The sequence below is a fragment of the Centroberyx affinis genome, unplaced genomic scaffold (assembly GCF_046629955.1).
Source record: "Centroberyx affinis isolate AG114_WGS23_722 - 3 ecotype Tasmania unplaced genomic scaffold, CSIRO-AGI_Caff_v1 ptg000355l_1, whole genome shotgun sequence".
NCBI lineage: Eukaryota > Metazoa > Chordata > Actinopteri > Beryciformes > Berycidae > Centroberyx > Centroberyx affinis.
In genome coordinates this window covers 18276-42465 of record NW_027279026.1, presented here as the reverse complement: position 1 = coordinate 42465, position 24190 = coordinate 18276, and the positions used below count along the sequence as shown (strand labels likewise).

Sequence of the window (24190 nt, the reverse complement as noted above, 5' to 3'; positions counted from 1 at the left end):
GATTGGCTCTCTTAATAAAATCCCCCTCTCTCTCTCCTTAACTCTTATCCTACTCTCTCTGACATGATTGTTCCAGGTTAACAGGAATATTGTAAGGTCACTGCAGCTTTGACCTTTGCGCTCCTTTATTTTGTTTGCTTATAATTTTGGGTGATTCAAGCTTATTGTACTGATAAACTCATAAATGAAGGAAGTCACTCTGGATAAGAGTGTCAGTGAAATACCTAAAATAGAGCTAACTGTAGCCTAAATGTAATATGGTGAACATTTGAAAGGTTGAATGGCATTGCTAGTTTCACTGATACAAGCTGTATTTATTTCATAAAAAGTAAGAATAATAATAACTAGAAAAGTTAAAATTTTCTTAAACAGCTGAATTTATTAATCAAGTTAATTTTTAAAGTTGTTCACAATTTGACCACCAGATTTCACTTTTGACTCTGCTACATTCAACTCCATAGATCAATATGTAGCAATAAAAGTATATTAAAAACAGTGTAGTAGCAGTAACAGAGTTCTAGCAGAATATACATTAAAAGTATGACTTGTAGTTGAAATAGTGTTTCAGTGCAGTATACCTTTAAAAATATGAGTAGTGGTAGAACTAGTCATAGCGCTTTAGTGGAGTATACCATTAAAAGTATAAATATGTTGAAGTATGCTGAAGTAGTGTTTCAGCTGAATATGCTTTTAATAGTAGAAGTAGTAGTAGAAGTAGTGTTTAAGTGGAATGTGCCTTTAAATGTTTACAGAGCAGTAGTAGGAGCAGCAGTGTTTTAGTGGAATAAACCTTGAAGAGTATGTGTTGTAATAGAAACAGTGTTGATACAGTGAAAGTCTATGAAGTGCATTAAGCAGCATGTATTTCATCACTCCTGCTTTTATTGAAATATAAAGTAACTGCATGGAAAGATGATCAGATAACATATCAATATCATTTTGATACAGGTCTTGACCTGAATAAACATGAACAACCAGCCCATATAAAATAACATCAGGATCAGAGTCCAATCTGAAGTCTGTGGCAGAGAATCAGGAAGTAGTTTTATGACGCATCTATCAAATGGTGAAGTTTAACCTCATCGTCTACAGTGAACCAAAGAGCCTTCCTGCTCTGATTAAAACAGGATTAAAAATGTTACAACTAATTTACATGTTCACGATGTTAACGTTAACACTCAAACACTGATGTGTTCACAAACTGTCGTAAAGTGTTTTATGTTTCAAACTGAAACAGTGAGTTTCACCCTCCTAATGACAAACAGAGACTTATTCTGTATGATTGTCTTATTACAGTTAAATCAATCAACAGTAAGCATTAACAAGTTGAAGAATAATACTCTATAAACTGAAATGAAAAGTGTTTGCTACAATACCTTTTCATGTTGGAAATAGCCTGCTGCCTCACCAGTAAGTGAATGTGAATGTAGACTACTGGCTTGATACTGAGAGAGAGAGAGAGAGAGAGAGAGAGAGAGAGAGAGAGAGAGAGAGAGAGATCATTAATCTCAGGGAAGAAGGCAGACTCTAATTTGATTTCATTCCTGTCTCATCAGGAAATATCAGAGTCACATTGGTAAAACCAGACTGATTCTAACAGCCCCGCTGAATGTATGAATGTACAAAATACTATTAACACCTGCTCTATCCAACAATATCAAAAAAAGTTTCTTGCTGAGTTGGAGCATGTGACAGGATGGAATGGAAACTCTTCCATTTTGATTACATTGTTTTTTGTTACTTTACACTTTATTTGATGTGTTATTGTATTTTAACATTTGCACTGTTTTCTGTTGTTGGTTCCAACTTTTATGTTTGAGATGTAGCTTTCTTTTTACACTGACTCCCTTATGTTTTTAATTTATAGTTTACTTATAAAGCACCTTGAGCTGCATTTACACCTTGTATGAAAAAATAAAGTGTATTATTATTATTATCATCATTATCATTATTATTGTCACCATTATTATTACTACCATTGGGCATTACATTATGTTCAACACCTTTGCTAAAGGGCAAGCTCTGTTCTCTGATTGGTTGGTTGTTGTGTTGTTATGCTGGCTTGTGATTGGTTGTTCACCTTGTCTATAAGCTCACCTTGCACTCACAGTAACTCTTCTTAAAGCTCTGATGAAGGTCTTTCTTGCTGAAGAGCGTTAGTGTTTCCTGCTGTGAGCCCCAATTCATAAATGAGAGTTTCAAAATCCTACAAACAGGGCAAAGAAGATTCAGATCATATTATTCCATTCTGTGTCTTGGATCAGACTTATTGGACAGTAGTTAGGCCTGTTTTCCAGGATCAATACTGAGAGCTGGATCAGTGTGACAGTGGGCAGCTGATGTTGGAGGCAGACTGCTGCTGGACTGACGTGGAGGAGTGTTTACTGAACAGTGGAAATATTCTACCAAAGTGAAGCAGCATATTAAAGACACTGTGGAGGAGGACACAAATCCTGTAGTTGAAATAAAAACAGTCCTGACACAACAGCACTCAGAAGATGAAAATAAAAGTTCTGAGTGAATGAATTCAAATATCAGCATTGAATGCACTTTAAGCATCAAAAGTAAAAGTCCATGTTAAGTGTCTTGTCTTTGTAATTCACAGCCTGGAGTTTTCATCTTCAGAGCATTAACTTCAGTAGGTTCAGCTGACAGGATCAGTGGTGCAGCTCTGCTCTCTTTAACTTAACTGTTTTATAACTTAAATATTTTTTACCAACTACTCACATTTTTTTACGCTAAATGTTTCCATCAAAATTACCGTTAATTGCATGCATGTGTCTGATACATGGAGCGGAGTAATATTTTTATGAATACACAGGATATGGAGTTACTGTCCCCTTGTGCCATAATCCAAGTTCAGCATTCACATAGAGGCCCAATTCAGAGTTTAACAGAATGATATACTACCATGCAGATGAACCATAGAAAACATCAGGCTATATCATAAATCTACAGGACTGTAGGACAGGCAGCAACATCATCATAATATAAAGCAAGAATCTCTGTCTGTCTATGTGTGTGTGTGTGTGTGTGTGTGTGTGTTTGTCCGTCGCATATCTCGAGAACTGTTCGTCCGATCGACTTCACACTTGGCGGGTGTATTGCTGGGGACCCAAGGAAGTGCAGTATCAGATTTGGTGTAATTTGGACACGCGACATATTCAATATTAATAAACTTTGAATAAACAAGCGAACAGCGCTCTGTGCAGCAGCGGGGTGAACGGGCACTGCACTAGTTCTTAAATAAATTAATCAAACCAAAATATAAAATATAAATAAATTCACAGGATATTTGCTTTGAAACGTAATGGACTCAAAGTCTTTGGTTCGTTACAGTGGGAATATTATCTAGCTGGGCCGATATTGATATGAAAATACATCTAAACAGTTTATTGGCTCTTCCGCTCTAACAGGATGTGAGCTAGCATCCAGAATACTGTGCATCGTGTTTTATACCAGTCCTTTCCTTGTCAGTCCAGCAGGGGGAGCTGCTGATCTGAAACTGCCCTCTAGAGTCTATAATAGTACAACGGCACAATATGATTCACCACACTATATACCTACCACATTGACCGTGCTACTATAGACAGAAACAGAAAATGTTCAATATGCCGCTGCTTTACTTTCCCAGCAGAGACAGAGAGCAGAGCAACAATATAAAACTACAGTAAAGCAGCTGACCTGCACACATGCTGTAGCAGTACAGTCCACAAGAGGGCGACCTCACTCCACTAAAACCTCCTGAACAGATCCACGACCTGAACACAATATGACCTGAACACAGAGAAGAGCTGCTGGAAACTCTGAGCATGTCAACACTGTCACTGTTATCGCTCCGCCGGTCTAAAGAGAGTTTTTTACAGTCTAAAATGTTTTGTCTCAGTTTCTGCTGCTTTGTTTTCTCAGGTAAAATCGGTCTGTGTTTTGGGAGTATAGCTTCCAAAATGGGTTAAATTGAGCAGAATAAGATGTAAGACAGGATGTACAATGAAATTCTTTTGAAAATCGGTAATCATTTATAAAACCTAAAATAGAACTGAAAGTTCCATATGAAATGCTGGATGTTGGCTGTTGGAGCACTGTGACATAAAATCTGACTCTGCTCTTTCTTTAATGTGACTTGATTGTGATTGTTGGCTATTTTGCATTCTTATATTTTTGTATGTTGTTTGTCTGTGACTTTCATGTTTCTCATGATGCTGCTTTCTTATCTATATCCAATTTTTTTTCCCACTGAAGAATAAAATGAAATGGATTTTTGGACCCCATTTACAAATTGTTCTGGTCTTAAAATGGGTGAAATAATGTCAGTAGAAATAACATATGATGAAGTTATTACATATTTTAACACAGTTTTAAAAATATTTTGCTGACCACCGTGGTGTGGATGTTGTGTTCTCCTCACAAAGCCATGAAATGCTGAATGCTAAGCGAAGTCTGGCTGCAGATTTATTTTTTTTCATTGCAGTTTCAAAACATCAGATTCACCTCAACTAATAAAGAAATGCAGAATAGAAGAGGCATGGAAAACAGAAAAAATCAATTTTAATGCCTGTATGTAAAGTCATCATCATCATTTTACAGCTCTAGTCATTCTCACCTAAGACTGAAAGGGGGCAGGGCCAGAATACCTTATTTGGGCCAAAAAAAATGATGTCACACTTGAGACAATTTGACATTTTCCTTGATTTTGACAACTTATAAAACAACAGAACAAGATGTCGGTTTATTTCAGGGCAATTCTAATCACATTTAATACAAACATTATGCTCACATTAAGGTGTGTGTGTGTGTGTGTGTGTGTGTGTGTCTGAACCTGTCCAGAGTGAACTATCATTTCAGCAGCTGTCTTTGGTCAGCAGTGTGATTTTTTCTCTCTCCATCCTCTATCTGACACAGAGACACTGAGGAACCAGACCCAGACCAGAACCCAGGGTAGAGTGGTTCAGTGAATGTGGAGTGGAAGGTGTGGATGTGGATCAGTGTGTCAGAGGAAACTGTGTAGAAGGACAGAGAGCCAGCAGGCCAGTCCAGATACACTGCTACTCTGTTAGAGTCAAAGGAGGAGGGGGAAGGTATGACTGTTGATCTGTTATTGTGACAGACAGAGTAACTGTTACCAAAGCAGAACAGACTCCAGGACTTGTCATTCCCTCCAAGGCTGCAGTCAACACCCCCTCCTCTCCTGCTGATTCCTCTGTAAGTCACTCCTATAAGAACCTTTCCTTTCCTCTCGACCTCCCAGTAACAGCGACCAGTCAGACCATTTCTACACAGCAGCTGTCTCCAGCAGTCAAATCTCTCTGGGTGATCAGGATATGGCTGCTCCTCTCTCATCTCTGTCACCTTTCTGTTGTCTTCAGACAGGAGGAGCTTTCTGTGTGTTGTGTTTGGGTCCAGTGTGAGTTCACAGGCATCTGATGGAGAACAAGACACAATATTAGCAGCAGGTTAGAATAGAATAGAATAGAATAGAATAGAATAGAATAGAATAGAATGCCTTTATTGTCCACACATGGACAATTTTGTTTGGATCAGCCACATACAAGACATACAGGGAGTTTGACATAAACAGTTTCTCATCTAATACACCTGTTCTGGTTATTTGTTGATTTATTGACAGTATGACAATTACTTTCTTATTATAACACATGATGTTATGAATGGATGTCACATACTGTGGTGTAGATGGGCTTTCCATCTCAATAGTTGAGTGTTTGCTGCTTTGTTTTCATGAATCAAACTAAATACACACTTACACTTTCTCAGACCTGGTTTCAACCTCTGCACTCCACCATGGTCCACACTGGAGGAATAAACAAAGTCAGACCAGCAGATTATCTTTGATGATGGAAACATTTAAAAACTTTCCCTATGAATGATTTCCACTCATATCCACCATTAAACATGAAACAGTATTCCTCAGCTTGTCAGTGTGACAGAGAAAATGTGTGTGACTCTCAGCCTTCTAGCAGATGTTGCTTCTCCATACCTGAGAGTGTCCAGTCTCCAGTGTGGATCCTCCGGTCCAGCAGAGAGCAGCTTCACTCCTGAGGCTCCTGGGTGATTGTAGCTCAGGTCCAGCTCTCTCAGATGGGAGGGGTTGGAGCTCAGAGCTGAGGCCAGAGAAGCACAGCCTTCCACTGTGAGCAGACAGCCTGACAGCCTGCACACACACACACAAGCAGCAAACAGTGACATAGTGTGGCATAGTTTGCTTTAGTAAAAAATATTATTGATAATCATCTCAGTTAAATTTTCCTTGATTTTGAAATAACATCATCTCAATAACTTTCAATAACGACCACAGCAGAGTTCCTATCTTAAAGGATAATTCTGGTTATTTTCAACCTGGGCGTTTGCCATCATGACTGTTGATTGACAACACACACACACACACACACACACACACACACACACACAGCAAACACACTCTCCAACAGTTAAACTTGTCTTCAAATAGTTGTGACCCCTCCTTTAACAGGTGTATCTTTTGCTGTTTCAGCAATTTTATATAATTACCTGGTGTCTATAAAATACATCTGTTAAGTTTTTTTCAGTAAAAATCGTTTAGTTATAGTTTTAGCTATTCACTTCCCAGTGTTTGTTTCCCACCTACAAGAAAATAGGTTGTTTTACATAAGCAGCTTCTTATGCTAATGAGCTACTGCTCTGATTGGCTGGCCGTTGTGGAAGGCCCGCCCTCCTCTTAGCGCTGATTGGTCGATTTCAGACAGTCCAGCGTCTACATAGAAACTGGAGCAAAATCTGACTGGCTTGTACAGGGGGTGTGTTTTATAGTTGGTGACTCGGGGGAAATGGCATAGTAACATGATTCTGTTTTTGCCGGGCCTCTGGGACCGGCCTAGAAGAGAAAGTAGCTAACTGACTGACTGACTGACTGACTTGACAGGTGTGTCATCGTTCACTTTATTGTCCAGCCAAACATAATGTTTCTTCCACGGAAAAATAGTTGTCAGGCATCGCAACCTGAGAGCGAGAGAGAGAGAAACTGAATCGAGAGAAGTTGAATTGAAATCAGTGATAGACTACAGACTGAAATTATTATTATTAAACAACATAGAAATGAATTCCCAGCAGATATATCTCGAATATTAAACTCCATCTCGCCGCGACTGAGGCTCAGTGGACTGACTTCATTTCAGGCGATAGTCTACTTTCTAACTCCGGTGCCGGTGAATGAGCGACCTGTTGAGAGTGACACCGGTGACTCTTCCTCACATCCGTGTGCACGTGGATGTGCACGTGCACGTGGAGTGTGCATGCATAGCCTACATAACATGTGCACATAAATTTGCTCAAGTGCATCTCCATACACAAGTGAGGCTTAACTGTGGTTGAAGTTCAAAATGTGTGTGTGTGTGTGTGTGTGTGCACGCGCGCTGTGCATGTCAGCTTGAGCGTGTGTGTGTGTGTGTGTACATGTCTGTGTGTGTATGGGCACTCAAAACTGGAAATTTTATGTTAGTATGTTATGTTACGTTTGAATGATATCTCTAATATCTAATCTAATAATCTATCTAATAATATCAAATAATCTAATTTTATACCAGCCTCCCTAAAAAGTCTATTGAGAGGCTTCAGCTGATCCAAAACTCTGCAGCTAGACAAAAACAAGGAAGTGAGAGCAGATCACTCCGGTTTTAGCTACATTTCACTGGCTCCCAGTGTCCTTTAGAATTGATTTTAAAGTTCTTTTACTTGTATACAAAGCTCTTAATGGTTTAGGACCGGCCTACATTACAGAATCCCTGCTGTTCTACATTCCATCAAGAGCCCTCAGGTCTTCTACTGCTGGTTTGTTAGAAGTACAAAACCCCACTGAAAAGAAGATTGGGGATGCAGGCTGTCACGGAGATATCCCGTGCCCTCTAGAAAGTAAGGTGCAAACACCCACACAACGCTGCATAGCCACTTCTCATTACATCTTGCCGGGATAGAGGTGTCTGTGTTGTCATGATATCGTTGCGTTTGCGCTCTCTCTCTCTCTCTCGCTCTCCCTCTCTCTGTTTGTGATGTCGGAGGCCGCCGATATCAGTATCGGTAGCGTTAATACATAGCGACCCAGTTGTAGTTTTACTCATTTACATAAAACATTGCAATGTAAAATGAAAAAGACAAGAGATGTATAGTCTTTGCAATTAAATGTATATTTATTTATGTAATTTTCACAAATGAATTGTTTGTCACCTGTTTGCTGTGCTGCACGGGACGATCCTCTCTTTTAGACCTAAAGACCTCTCTTTTATGGCGCTTTTCCACTGCATGGTACCAGCTCGACTCGACTCTACTCGCCTTTTTTGGTTTTCCACTGGCCAAGTACCAGGTACCAGGTACCACATTACGTAGTACCTGGTACTTTTTTTCGTAGCACCGCCTTGAGCAGCCAGAGAGCAGTCTGCTGTCTCGCTGCCTTCAGCCTCTTCTGAAATAAAATCTGTCTCCTTGCTGTGACTAACAGCCACATACCGAGAATCAAGAACACTATCGCTTCGATATCCTCCATAGTAGCTGTGTGTCGCGTTTCATGCAGCGTCGCAGCGTCGCTATGACGACCAGTTTGGGGGGTGGGGCACATTGAGGGGGTACTATCGGCAGTGGAAAACCAAAGTGGTACTTCCAAAAGCGAGTAGAGTCGAGTCGAGGCGAGGCGAGTTGAGCCGGTACTATGCAGTGGAAAAGCGGCATTAGTTTAATACATCCATGTTTTAGACCCGGAAAACCCGAGACGGAGCGTTCCACTTCCTTTTCTAGAGGGGGGTTTCCGGGGGATCGGACCAAGTGTGGTAAAGTGGCAGGGGTGTTTGATTGTGGGGTTTTTGAAGTGTTATTTTAATACTTTTGGAGTTGATCAGTTGTTTTGGGAAATGTCTAATGACCTGTATTATTGTTGAATATAATATTGTGGGGGTAATATGACCAGGTGAATATTGCTAGGAGATAATTGATTACCATTTACTAATTGATGTCTCTTAGTAGGAGCCAGCTGATATATAAGGGTGGAGGCTGGAGCTCCTTGGGAGAGCATAGCAGACATTGCTGAGGCAGGCCAGAACATTGACAACTGCGGAGGGCCCTTATCTAAAGGGGCATTGCCTTATAGTGCAGTTTGGTTTATAAGTATATCTATTTTTGCCTTGTATATTTTTCGTCGTTTGACCTATTTTTTTGCAAGTTGTATTTTTCCTTTTTGTTCAATTGGCCAATTTTTTGTCTGCACTGTAAATAAGCTGCATGGGACTGCACTGCCTGTAAATAAAACACCTAAACGGAACCATCTCATTTGTGCCTCAGCCATTCGGCCAACTTTACACAGGCTTTTTTAACTATGCTCCTAAACTGTGGAACACCCTGCCAAAGAATATTAGAGAGGTGGGCTCTGTAAGCATTTTCAAACGACTGCTAAAAAAAATTCTTTTCAGCTTAGCTTTTAAATAGCCTTCATTTGAACTGTTTCTGTTCAGGATCCCAACAGAGCTGACATGGGCAAGTACAAATTTTCATTGGTCTTGTCCGAGCTTTCTTGCACGAGTGAACACTATATGTGGGGGGGACAGAGCTTTACCCTGTAGGATTCTCATCCATCTGTGGATGGTGAGGTTTTTGACCAAGAGGAGAATCTATGATTCTCATCTGCATTAGGCAGTGAGATCTGACGTAAATATCAGATCAAGAGTAGAATCAGGAAGGACAGGGGAAAAGAAAATTAAAGAAAAACATATGGATTCACTCACAATGTGCATCTAAAACTGGGAGTATTTGGTGTGTTCTTTTATCTTTCTATTTTACTTGATTTGATTATTTTAATGCAATGCATTTTGCTTGTTCTTTTATATGAATTTTATCTTTTTATCTGTCTTTTATCTGCCTTCTATCGATGTAAAGCACTTTGAGCTGCATGTTGTGTATGAAAGGTGCTATACAAATAAAGGTTATCGTTATTATTATTATTATTATTATTATTAATAATAATAATAATAATAATATATATGAATAATTGTCTCAAAATAGACTGCAAACTTTGAGGCCCTTTTTCTCAAAAACATAGTTTGGTAACAGTCAAGACATAAAGGGGCATTCCTCTTTCCAACATTGTATTAAACTCAAAATGTCTCCAGGGGTCAATGTGACTGAAAATGATAGAGCAGGTCAGGGGCAGAACACATATTATACTAGGGTGTGAAAGCCAAGAGGAGGCCCAGCTTGCACTAGGTGTACCTAGCCTTGTTTTACTGTCATTACTTCACACCTCCAAGTACCAAAATCACCATAAATACTAAGAATTGCCACATCCTAGGATCCACAGCGGAACGGCATAGAAGCCTTCTCCAAAACAACTGAAGTTGCTGGGGACCTGACTTGACTGTTAAAAAAATAACGGAAAATAACCATAAAATGGCTCCATGCAGCCTGTCCAGCATAATGCAAGTCTCCTGAAGCCAAACGATCTCAAAGTGACTTGAAAAGACCGACATTTACACCATTATTTAGCTGAAATCACCACTCTAGCTGTTATTTCAAAATGCACCCCGGCCTCGATAGGTAAGACTAGCTCGAATTAGCAGAAACAACACTTCCGGTTTGACCGTTTAGCCTTCAAAATAAAAGCGTGACATTTTTAAATAGGTAGAAATACTGTTTTAAACCAATTACTTTGTATTAATTGTCAAATTCAATAAGTGAGCAACCATATTAATGTTTGATGTCATTATAATAATGAAAAATGCCATAAAATGTGCCATTTTTAACTATAAACGATTTCACTGTGCAGAATACATTCAAAACAGAGACTAAAGTAGACATCAAACATTAATATGGGTGCTGACAAAGTAATATTTTTAAAACAGTATTTAGGTTTAATAGGTTGTTATGATTAAGGTGTAATATCGAAATGTGTTAGCAGTCATGGCAAAAAACTAAATTGGTGAAAATGAGGTGACGTCTTTTTTGTTATATTTTTTGTTATTATTATATTGGTGTGCTGCTTTCTTTCAACTCAAACAATTGTATAACCATTTGCAATAAATGGTTTAAACTCCTTTGACGCAAGTGTCTCTGACTGAATGTAAAGCAGAATTTAAATGGCCGTCGGTTGAAAAGTAACAGTGATCCTGACCTGAGAGTTTCCAGTCTACAGTGTGGACTCCCCAGTCCAGCAGAGAGCAGCTTCACTCCTGAATCCTGCAGGTCGTTGTGACTCAGGTCCAGCTCTTTCAGACTAGAGGACTGGGAGCTGAGAACTGAGGCCAGAGCCTCACAGCTTCTCTCTGACAGCTGACAGCCACTCAGCCTGAGGAAGAATTAGTGATGAATAACAACTTTAAAAGTATTTATTTTTTCTCTGTTGTATAAAAGTCATATATTGAATCTATTCAGTTATCTATGCACTTACACAGCTTTATTTGAGGCTTTGACCACTGGCAGCAGCCTCAGAAGACCCTCCTCTGAAGCAGAGTATTTCTTCAGGTCAAACACATCCAGCTCTTTTTCTGATGACAGTAACATGAAGACCAGAGCCGACCACTGAGCAGGGGAGAGTCTTTCTGTGGAGAGTCTTCCTGATCTCAGGTACTGTTGGATCTGCTCCACTAGAGAACGGTCATTCAGCTCATTCAGACAGTGGAACAGATTGATGCTTCTCTCTGGAGAGGGATTCTCCCTGATCTTCTTCTGGACGTACTGGACTGTTTCCTGATTGGTCTGTGAGCTACTTCCTGTCTGTGTCAGCAGGCCTCGTAGGAGAGTCTGATTGGTCTCCAGTGAAAGGCCCAGTAGGAAGCGGAGGAACAAGTCCAGGTGTCCATTTGGACTCTGTAAGGCCTTGTCCACAGCACTCTGGTAGAGGTGTTTTAGTTTAGATTTGTCTCTGAATAGTTTAGACCACAAGGATGTTAATTGTGGTTCTGACAGTAGATTGACACCAGTGTTGATGAATGACAGAGAGACATAAATAGCAGCCAGAAACTCCTGAATACTCAGATGGACAAAGCAGAACACCTTATCCTGGTACAGCCCACACTCCTCTTTAAAGATCTGTGTGAACACTCCTGAGTACACTGAGGCTGCTCTGATATCAATGCCACACTCTTTCAGGTCTGCTTCATAGAAGATCAGGTTGCCTCTCTTCAGCTGGTCAAATGCCAGTTTTCCCAGAGATTTAATCATCTTCCTGCTCTCTGTAGTCCACAGTGGATCTGTCTCAGCTCTCCCATGATACTTGACATTCCCCTTTTTGGACTGAACCACCAGGAAGTGGATGTACATCTCAGTCAGGGTCTTGGGCATCTCTCCTCTCTCACTGGTTCTCAACAAATGCTCCAGAACTGTAGCAGTGATCCAGCAGAAGACTGGGATGTGGCACATGATGTGGAGGCTTCGTGAAGTCTTGATGTGGGAGATGATTCTGCTGGCCTGCTCCTCATCTGTGAATCTCTTCCTGAAGTACTCCTCCTTCTGTGGGTCAGTGAAGCCTCTCACCTCTGTCACCACGTCAACACACTCAGGAGGGATCTGATTGGCTGCTGCAGGTCGTGTGGTTATCCAGAGGCGAGCAGAGGGAAGCAGTTTCCCCTTGATGAGGTTTGTCAGCAGCACATCCACTGAGGTTGACTCTGTAACATCAGTCAGGATCTCGTTGTTCTTGAAGTCTAGAGGAAGTCGACACTCATCCAGACCATCAAAGATGAACACAACCTGGAACTTGTCAAACTTGCAGATTCCTGCTTCTTTGGTCTCAATAAAGAAGTGATGAAGAAGTTTCACCAAGCTGTACTTTTTCCCTTTCAGCGGATTCAGCTCTCGGAAAGTGAATGGAAATGTGAACCATATATGCTGGTTGGCTTTGTCTTCAGCCCAGTCCAGAGTGAACTTCTGTGTTAAGACTGTTTTCCCAATGCCAGCCACTCCCTTTGTCATCAATGTTCTGGTTGGTTGATCTCTTCCAGGTAAGGGTTTAAAGATGTCTTCACATTTGATTGGTGTTTCTGGTCTCGCTGGTTTCCTGGATGCAGTTTCAATCTGTCTGACCTCATGTTCATCATTGACCTCTCCACTCCCTCCCTCTGTGATGTAAAGCTCTGTGTAGATCTGATTCAGAAGTGTTGGGTTTCCTGCGTTAGCAATCCCTTCAAACACACACTGAGACTTCTCCTTCAGATTGGATTTGTGTTTACGCTGGCAGATGGCAGCAAGAGTTTCTGAATGAATAAAGAACAAATTACGTTAATGAGTGAATGTTTCGCTAAACATGAGAAATGTGAACATTTCCTGGTAAATGTATATATATATATCTGTACTCCATGGCATCTATTCATAGGTCCTGACTATGTGTGCTGCTCAATGTGAAAGGCAACTGCTGTGGTGATTGCAAGGGAATTCTCCTGTGTTTTGCGAGTGACGAGAAAAGGTCACAGACAAGAAGTGTTTGGCCTCTCCCAAAAGTTTTAAGTTTAGTTTGGTCTGTGTCTCATGTGTTAACTAAATGAACTGTCAACAGAGCGCCGAGGCGAACCGGATTCAGAGAGCGGAGGAGCGTGCTGGCCGGGTTTCATGTGCTGGAACTGCGCCTACCTCCTGAGCATCTTTGGGTAATCATGTATTCACGAGCAACCTGGCCCTGGAAGCCCTTAGACAAACGCTGTGGTCTATGTCATGCACAATTTGCCCAGGGTTTGGTTTGCTGTGACAATAGGTTTGACAAATGTTTTTCTATCATGTTAAACCTGTTAAAAGCCTCTTACTGCTCTGCAGAGAGTCAGCCAGATCCTCCTGCTTCATTCTCCTCAGGAACTGCAGTGTGATCTTCAGAACTGCCTCTCTGCTGCTCCTCCTCTGCTCTTCCTCCTCACCATCGACCACCTCCTCAACCGCCCTCTGTCTCTCTAAGCATTCTGGGTAATCTGGACTCAGAACCCTCTGGAATCTTTTCAGCTCGTTCTTCACAAAGGTCACAATGTTCTCCTCAAGCAGCTGGAACAGAATAACATATGAATTAAACTTTCTTATTAAAATCATGGAACACAACATCAGATCCATCTTGCATAGACTGAAAGTCCACTGGTCTAAGGAGTGCTGCATGGAGACTGAATGTTTGTTTTGTACATTTCACTTGTTGGTGAAGTGAAAGGTGTTGTTGTGCATTTACACACCATAAATATGGAGTCCAGGTCTGTTTGATGCTCCTGGGCAGACTGACCACTGGGAACCTCTGACCTCTTCTGGTGGAGTCTGGGACACACACACACACACACACACACACTTAAAGAAATAGTTCACCCACAAATAAAAATGTTATCAATATCTTCTCCCCCTCATGTCAGTTGAAAAACTGGTGGAGTTTGTATGTCAGTATAACACACAGTGAGCTAGCTGGCACAGCTTCATATCAGCCTTCTCCAAAACAACTGTTTCTTTAGAGTTCCAGAAAACTAAAAAATGATATAAAATTACTTCAAGCAGCAGAATGCAAGTGTTGTGAAGCCAAAAAATTGCACTGTGGGTCCAAAAGTCCAATATTTACCTCATTATCTCCCTTTTCCCTCTCTCAGAGCTCTGGTCGCTCTACAGAGATTTCTGCTGCCTTCAGGTGCTGCTCGTCAGCTTGTACTTCTGACTTTTACAGTCATAAATACAACTCGTCATGTATTCAAGTACTTTTTAGACAGAAATAACAAAATGTCTCTGAAACAAAAGTTGCTTTATGGTGGTACAAAGCTTACCTTGCGAGGCAGCTGGATTCGCGAGATCACGATCACGCGAGAATCCATCTTGCCAGGCTTCAAGTTATGCGTTTGTGGCCGAACCACAGTGGTGCGGACTAATCAGCGTCCTATGAGGGCAGCTAGGGGCGTGGTTTAGGTGTGACGACAGCGAGAAGGGACTGTTTGTTCACAACAATGGATGCTCCTAAAGAGGGTAGCGTGGATGCTGCTATCACATCAGTTATTTCTGAACTCCCGACTGGCTTCGCCAAGAGTTTGTTTATATGGTTCGTTGATCTGATTGGTTTAAGTTAGCCCGTGATAGACGGTGATAGACAGATGGTTCAGCCAATCACCTGCCAAGTATTTTTTGAAAGTGCCTGCCCTTTTCCAAACAGTTTCCGATGACGACTTCCCAGATGGTTCTGTGTAACAAACCATCTGGCACGTCAGGTTAGTACAAAGCAACTTTGTGCTGCAAAGTTTATTGGCTAAAAGTTAAACAGGGTGTGAATGTCACATCTTGGCATCTTGGGTATCATGTAAAATTCAACTTTGTTTTATTTGTATGACTTTATTGGGTAGCTCAAACGTGCTCTACCCATAATTACAATATTCCCAGCAGCATTTGAAGGCATCTGCTTGCTACTGTTGAGACGGTTGTTGCAGTGCAGAACAAGTGATAATCTAGGACATAATGAGGTAAATATTGAACTTTTGGACCCACAGTGCAATCGTTTCGCTTCAGAGTCAGTTTGGAGTCATGGTTTATGGTCATTTTTTACCTTTATGGAACTGTAACAAATTGGTTTCCATCCAGTTGTTTTGGCGAGGGATGCTGCAAAGCTGTGCCAGCAAACTCACTGTGTGTTATATTGACATACAATACAATACATCAGGGATGCAAACAGTATGAAGGGCCAGACCAATTTTTTAACTTTTATCAATAGAGTGGTGTCCACGTTTGAGCAGAATAGGGATACGCATAGACCGGTCACTCCTCATGGACACACAGCTGGGTACAGGAGAGTCTGGTCTGTCCTGCTGGATCCTGATTGTAGTAACTGCACCCACACCATCATTGTCATCTCACATCTGGAAAGGCCCTGTGCATTTTGTGTGAGCCTCCTCCCTGATAACAGATCAGTATGATGGGGGAAGACTGTGAGATCGAAAGGAAAGGACACTGACCTCAACGTAAATGACCTCATTTCCACCCCTAAGAGCTGGTATCAAGGAACAGACCTGGTAAATAACCATAAAACTCCAACACTCAGCCCTGTCCTTGTTCATCCCCAAGGAGACAGAGAGTCTGAGATGAGACACATTGGAACGTGTCCCAAATCAGGAGAAATCTTTGATACAGACTCATGAAACCTTGGGTATCACATTGTGGTGGACTCTAATGTATGTCAAATTGTATGTGTAACTGTGCTGTTTTATATAATAGTTATTTGCATTATTCAATTTCTTTATCTTTACTTCAGCTTCAACATAGCCATGTTTGATATTAAAGTGTTCAGGAATTTGTGCTGAGATTAATAATGTTAATGTTACGACGGTCAATCTGGGAACCAAAATTAGAGTTTCATGCATATGTAATGAGCCGTAACACTAGACATGCCAGCCCACGCACACACCCCTCAACTGATCACAACAAAACCAAACACACACATTTCCAATGGGGATTTCATGCACTTTACGTGGTCGCGACACGTGTGCTAACGGAGTCTGACAACAACTTTGCTCTAAAGTTTGTCTCCAAAGACAGACTCAACTGCATCATCATCACAAGCCAAGTAGAAAGCCTGTTTCATCCGAAACAGGCTTGCTGCCTGTCTGCCTGACAAATACACACACACACACACACCAGCACGTGTGTGTGTGTGTGTCCTGCCTGCTACAACCTCTATCAGCTATCCTGCTGAGTTTAACTCTGAAGAATCATCAGAACCTCCAGAGTGGGTCGGCGTTAGCCTTGAGAGACCCACAGCCCTGTCCAGCAGCCTGCCTGCTCCAGCCTGCATGCTTCACCCTGCTGCCTGCTGAGATCAACTGAACAGACGTCGGATCTTCATCCTCCAGCACCTCATCGAGCCGAGACTCCTCACAGCCTCCCGGCCTCAGCGTGCTTCATCTCCCTCTGGACCTCCGCTGGTGTCGTATGTACTGATCATTGTCCGCTGGGCATCATATCATACATCACACATAGCTATTCCATTACATTCACACTTCACACACATATCACACACTTTATTATGGCTCCCTATAGTGATAGTAACCATTCAGTTATTCAGGGATTCATTTAAGTCAGTTTTCCAGATAGTTATACTGTCGCCCCTTTATTGCTGTTGTTGCTGACTCATGTCTTCCACTGCTCATCTTCCATGATTGTGTCTGCTGAAATGTTGGTTTAATTATCAGTATTGCATATTCACATGATCATCTATTCCTATTGCCATTGATTCATCACAATTCATAGGTATACCTCTTGTATACACTATACTATATTCACTTGTATTTACCTGATTATTGAGTGTGCTTTAGTTTAGTAATAAATATATTATTTTACATAAAGTCACCTCCTGTGCTCATTGTGTGGGTTTAAATTCAAACATGCCGAGAACTCACTCCTTCAGATGAGACCTGTTGATGCTGTCTGTTATCTGTTGCCCTGTTCTTAATTCTCATTGAAGCTAACTCTAAATTATATTGATATCAGACACCATGAATACCTACCACCACTACACCACTACATTACATCTACATGATCAATCACTGTCTATATTTACATGTCTAAATCTCCTGTTTGCCTGAAATTGGCTTTTCAACGATGCTGGGACGTTTTGGTGTGTAAACCATTTCCTGTGGGCGTATCTTATGTGTGTGGCCAGCAGTGAGCTGGTTGTGGCTATCAAGGTGAGGCTAGCAGGATGAGGGAACTTGACCAACTGTGGAGGAGGAGGGCGGGACTAAGGGTGCAATCACAACTATAGCTGGTTTTCTGTGCTCCGAACCATAGTGGAAGTTTACTTTGTTGTATTTTAGTATCTACAAATCATTTCTTCTGCAAAGTTGCACTAGAAAAATACATCCAAGACAAAAATGTGAGAAAATATTGTTAATAAAGTTTACAGCTTCTATTATATTCATTCTGAATCTTCATTGTGAATTTATATTTAGATCACAGGTGTGTGAATATTTTCTTTGTGAGTGTAAATTCCAACATGCAAGTTGTAAAGTATTTAGCTGAAAAAACATATTGATAGCTTCTGGCTAACATAATCCAGATGAAGATCCATTTTGGTTGAACAGCTGTATTGCAGAGCAGTGAGCAGTTATTTTTCTCTTTCCAGTGTCTTTCCTTCATATCCTCACTACAAGCTTTGCTTCATGAATACAATCCTCTCATAGTGTGTAATGCAACAGTGAAGGGAAACAATTCTAAATGACAGAACAGAACATTTTTCCTTCATCATTATGAATCAAGTTTTATCAGGTAGGCTTACAGTATAACCAGTCCTCTTACTTTGTGTCTGAGGGTCCAGGTTCATTACTGAAGTCTGGAGATCTGTGTTTAGACCAGTCACTCTTCATAGACAGACAGCTGGGTACTGAAGACTCTGCTCTCTGCCTGTGGTACTGAGCTCTGGAAACAGAAATGTTTTATACATATCATTAGTTCTAGTAAAGACAGACAACAATGCATGTGACGTTGCATATTGTCACTTTTTCTGTCCATCTGGTTCCTCCATCTGGAGTTTTTGCTAAAGAGAACAGCTGGTTATGTTCATATCCTAATCTGCACTTTCACAATCTGCTCTGTGCCAGACTTTCGTTTGTACTGATCACCTCTGTCCCCAAGGTTCTGGCTGATGGTGTCGGGTCCAGCACTCTGTACGGACTCTGCAGAGTCAGTCAGTCTTTCATCAAGACCGCTAACAGTGACTCAAGCGACTCAAAAGAAAAAGACAGGTTTGAACTCTCAGGACATCTTGGTCCTTAAGGATGTCTTCAGCTTCAGCAGGTTCTGATGAGTATACAGTATATGTGGCAGCCTAATAAAATGTACCACTGTTCCATTGTATCAGTGAGTACGTTTACATGCACACCAATACTTCCATTACTGGGAGTAATCAGCTTATATTATATTATTAAGTATTGTGATTCCTCTAATGACTCGGTTTACATGATTCAGTGAATAATCTGCCTATCGCTCTTCACTCCACTGCACTGCTCCAAGTTGTTTGCTTTGTAAATACAACATCCAGGTTACTGCGTCTGGTGACCTTTGACCTGTTCAGTTTGAAAAAGCCAAAAGAAATCTAAGGTGTTTACATGCCTCAATACATGGAAAGACTGAGCAGAAATCTAGCTGTTAACCAGGTTCTGCTTACTCTAATTATGAACTGAGTCTGATTAAGAGAATCAGATGAAGGCCTTAACATGACACTTTCAGTCTTAGTGTTGCCTTAATTGGGCTAAGATCCAATTATTGGATTTGGTTAATATGAGCCTCGTTCGTGCGCTCGACATGTAAAACATGCGCACAAGTTGCCAAAACGTGCCGTTGAAATAGTGAAATGGTGCTCTGGATATCTAAAACGTGTGCAAGTCACAAGCTTCTAAAGAGTCAGAGCACATCATTTAATTTAAAATGTGGAGTTGCCCTGGCTGTGTTGACAGTGAATCAAAAGAAAAGGCAACATGTTTTCAGAGGTGGTTGAACTCAACGGCTCGGCTTGTTGGGATAATTGATGTGGCGTTTTAATTGTGGGAACATAATTATTTTGTGCGCATGAATTTAGCCAAACCGAGGGCAGGTATTCACCAACTCCAGGGAATGAAATGTATCTCATGCGCACATTGTTCTATATCTTGATCTCCATAAAACTTCTCTGCCTATGGCCGCTCCTGGGCTCCGTAGTTTTCAGTACAATAGTGTAGGTTATCAAATAACATTTTCTCATTACAGTATAACCAGTCCTCTTACTTTGTGTCTGAGGGTCCAGGTTCATTACTGAACTTTGGAGGATTGCCTTTAGACCGGTCACTCTTCATAGACAGACAGCTGGGTACTGGAGACTCTGCTCTGCCCTCCTCTTCCTCCACACAAACACTCATCTTCTGGACATCAGTCAGTCTGAGAGGTAAATCGGTAACACTGGAGAGAGACAGAGACACACACACAGAGAGAGAGAGAGAGAGAGACAGAGAGAGATATCCAGTTAGTATGGCCTTGTTTTCTTTAAACATGTCTAATTAAAAACAGTGTGTATTAAACAGCCAATCAGGACTTTGTATCCACAGATGAATCAGTGATAAACTGTTCAGTTCATTCTGACTCTTATTCGCTCTACAGTCCACAGGGTGACAACTGACTCATAGGGCTCTATATATCTGCGCCAACTGTTGGTAACTGTCTGTCGTTTCTGAAATAACAGTGCTAGGGCACATAAAATACAATATGTATGTAGGCTATTGACCAATCAAGGGCGATGTGTGTGTGCGTGGATAGGTCTATGTTGTGCGTCGGGTGAAGGTAAGATGCCTTTGCAGTTTATTTTCATGACTTTTTGCTGGGCTGTGCTTTTTACATATTTACCGTGTTATTTTTCTTGGTTGTAGGTTGCGTGTTTAGCAATTGGCAATGTGTGATGATGGTTAACGGGGCATGCACGTTGCGCATTTGGCATTGCGTAATGGTGAAAGCATTTGTCAAATTGGCAACAAAACGCATGTCAGGAACGAAGTAAAGTGCAAATTAGTAGATGATCCTATTTTTCTATTTTGCATGGTAATGTTGTGTGTGTGTGTGTGTGTGTGTGTGTGTGTGTGTGTGTGTGTTTGAGAGAGAGAGACAGACAGAGAGAGAGAGACAGAGAGAGAGAACTGATTGATGCTGTGGGTCATTGTGTGGCAATAACAATGGGCATCATATTATTATTAGTTTTTGAGTCTGTATAACACAACAGATGTAGGCGCATCGTCTGAATAATGCGCCCTTTAAATAGCAGGAAAATACTGCGCCACTGACTTTACAATGCGTCTGACCACACCTCATTTTAAGACCAACAGGCCCATGGGCGCACAGATGGGCGCAGGTACATTTGCTATTTAAACAACGTGGGCACTGAAAATGACAACTGCGTCGGTCGGAAACTAGCAACGACACTTGCGCTGCGCTTTGCGCCGCGTGTAAGATAGGGCCCAGAGACTTTTACAGTAAAATAATAATGATGTTGTAATAACACTCACCCTGCCTCAGTCTTCCTGTTTCCTCCTCCTGCTCTGCTGTGTGTCCCAAATGAAGTCGGAACTAACTTTCTTCACACTTCCCCTTTCAATGTTCCCTCTTCTTCTCATGTACCTGGATCACCTGGTCAGTGTTGCTCCTCCCTGCTCCATTTCCTGCAAATGTCTTCTGATTAGGCTGAAGTCACATGTGCACAACTGTGTGCGTGTGTGTGTGTATGTGTACTTTTTGTTGAGATTTGTTTATGAGAAACTCTCTTGTATTGAATATGACATACCAGTCAGATAAATAACAGAAAAGATGAAATAACCCACAATATACATAAGACAGTAAATAGGTACAGTATTCACCACACAATCAACATAACACAGTAGACAAGACGGTACAGTATTCACACATTCAGGGACTCAGTCTTTGTTCAGCAAAGCTCTACTGGTGGATGAATGACCTGCTAACATCCTGTATCTTGGGCCTGATGCCAATGGCTCATAAGCACTAAACAAAGGATGTGACACATGTCCAATAATGTCTCCTTTCTTCATCAGTGGATTCTCATAGATTGATGTCATACATCCAAGCTGTGCCCCAGTGATCCTACTGGACATATTGACTATCCTATGGAACTTATTTTTACCGCTTACCGACAAGGAGGAAAGGAAAGTTAAGACACAACGAGAGAACAGAACCATTATGTCTTTGTTCACCTTGTATTGCCTCAACTTCTGCATGAAGTGCAACTCTGTAAGCCTTTCTTATGAATAACCTCCGTATTTAAGTCCCATGTCCAATTTGCATCAATGTTCACATTCTAGAACCTGAGAATCCATTTGAATGGTTTAGTCCAGCTCTGTGCTCAGGGAAGGGAACTTTGTCAGGAATGCCTGGTTGGGGCATGTTGTCACGCTGATTTCAGGACATGTTGTCATAACTATTGGGTTTTTTTTGGTTAGAAATGGCTATACATTCATTCTTTTCTGAATAGATATATTATTTTGGTACTTTAACCCACAAACCTTTGCTTGTGTAACATACAGCTACAGAGGGTACATTACTATACTATTACTGTTTTTTTTAAGTGACTAAGAAGTTATTTTACATCCAAAAATATCAATGTGTATATATTACATGTACATTAATGCATCATACTGTTAGAAATTGTATCAGAGTTTATGTTTGTCTGTGCATCCCAGGATCCCAGGGACGGGTTATTTTACCTGGTGTGTGGTGGGTGTGGATTTCTGAGATGAAGTATGTTGGTTTCAATACATACTCATGTGTCATGTGTCATGTGTCATGTGTGACAACATGCCCTGGCGTGGGGTAAGTTGTCACAACTTGTCAAGTGCTATTTCATCGGTAATAACTTTTGCTTCCAGTAAAATATTGAAAATATAAAAATGCCATTTTTTCGAGGAGACCTTAATCTAGCTAGAAAAATATATCTTGTATCCCAGTAGGAAGGCACTGCTGAGAAATACACCAATGAGTAAAAAGTGTGACAAAATGACCCAGTCTCCCCTAATTGTGCAGTTCACCTCCCGCTCCCACAGGGACAAAGGGGCTCGGGGCAAAGTGAGAAAAGTGACTGGCAGCTTTAGCGTGAAGTTAGAGCAGACTCCGTCACCAGAGGCTGTTTTCTCATTCAGAAACGTGACATACCGGGTCGTCATAAGCGGTAAGGTTTTCTTTACTCCCGCCCCTTTTGATCATTTTAACAGGGGGAAAGCGATTCATAAAAGCACTGCAGCGCAAAAAATACCACCTGCTCTAGTAAAGACCGTACTGTACAACTTCATGTTCCTTTTATTTATTTAATAATAATTTTTTTTTAAATCATATTTTGATTCTTTTAAAGTCTTGTCACTATACTTTCTCCACCTTTTTTAGTTCCAGTTGTTTGAAGGTAAACAACAACTTAGCTTAATGTTGCTTTTGGTAGAAAAACTAGACCACAGTGTAGCCTAAACCATAAAGTCACTACTGCACCATATTTAGACTTCAGTTTTGAAGTAGGCTAATATTTGTTTCACAAGACTAAGAGTCTAACAGCCCTGTAACACTGAATTTTGGGGAAGCGTAGGCTACCTGCTGGGAATCGAACACGGGTCTTTCACTTTCACTCACGTGACCTAAAGAGGTGAACAGAGCTACCGACCGACCGACAAAGCGATCCATGGAGCATTAAAGTCTGACCTAACACCAAAATGTATTGAATAGAATGACAGAGGCCTAGAGGTCTGCTAAATGAAAGAGGTTATTAAGATACTTTTATCTTTTTATTTTTATTTAATGGTACGACATCATCAACCTACACTTACTGTGAACACACATGTAAACAGACAACACATGTACACACATCCGTGCAAACACTCACAAATACACACATACAAACACACAGTCTGGTGCTGCCTGGCTGACAGACCAACAGGTGAACAGCGAGTCAGTGCATCAACCAGCTGTTTGGGGCCTATGGTAGAAAAAACACCTTTCCTTGTGACCTTAGGGTAAAAATGAAGCGTCCCATTAAAATGTCCCTTTGGATGAAAAAAGTGAGGGATTCATGTTACTAGGGTGTCCCACAGTAGAAAAAAACAGAATTCATTTTCATTTTTCAGTCATTTTGCCCTAATGTCACACCAGATGGGTATTGGAGAAGCTCCAGTGCCCCTCTGGAGTGCCATTAGGGCAAAAATGAAGCACAGACAGGGCTGGAGCCCCGGTTGCTCAACAGGTGGCACGGGTTTGAATCCGGCCGTGCCTCTGCTGCATGTCATCCCCTCTCTCTGCCCTGTCTGTCCTGTCAATCTCTACTGCCCTGTCAATAAAGGTTCAGTGTTTATGCCAAATAATATATCTCATTCTCACTTAGTGTAGTCTATGTTCACCACACACTACCTATATACCTACCACATGTATTTACCATGCTACTCCTGTATAGACAGAAACAGAAAATGTTCAATATGCCACTGCTTTGCTTTCCCAGCAGAGACAGAGAGCAGAGCAACAATATAAAACTACAGTAAAGCAGCCGACCTGCACACATGCTGTAGCAGTACAGTCCACAAGAGGGCGACCTCACTCCACTAAAACCTCCTGAACAGATCCACGACCTGAACACAATATGACCTGAACACAATATGACCTGAACACAGAGAAGAGCTGCTGGAAACTCTGAGCATGTCAACACTGTCACTGTGTGTGTGTGTGTGAT

General features: G+C 41.2%; 2 protein-coding genes across 2 annotated transcripts in view; both read right to left on the bottom strand.

Moving 5' to 3' along the window:
• The window catches only part of LOC139641204 (protein NLRC3-like), a 77817-nt gene extending 76380 nt beyond the window's left edge, over positions 1-1437 (bottom strand). The window contains exon 1 of the mRNA XM_071515490.1: positions 1377-1437. The gene's annotated coding sequence lies outside the window, so the exon portion shown is untranslated. The remainder of the gene's footprint in view (positions 1-1376) is intronic.
• Positions 1-24190, bottom strand: part of LOC139641206 (uncharacterized) — a gene marked incomplete at its 5' end in the record, with an annotated part of 50787 nt that overhangs the window by 10965 nt on the left and 15632 nt on the right. The window contains 8 exons of the mRNA XM_071515493.1: positions 5996-6169; positions 11141-11314; positions 11417-13220; positions 13764-13992; positions 14172-14250; positions 18253-18372; positions 19717-19887; positions 24070-24089. Coding sequence (XP_071371594.1) covers positions 5996-6169; positions 11141-11314; positions 11417-13220; positions 13764-13992; positions 14172-14250; positions 18253-18372; positions 19717-19887; positions 24070-24089 — 2771 coding nt within the window. The remainder of the gene's footprint in view (positions 1-5995; positions 6170-11140; positions 11315-11416; positions 13221-13763; positions 13993-14171; positions 14251-18252; positions 18373-19716; positions 19888-24069; positions 24090-24190) is intronic.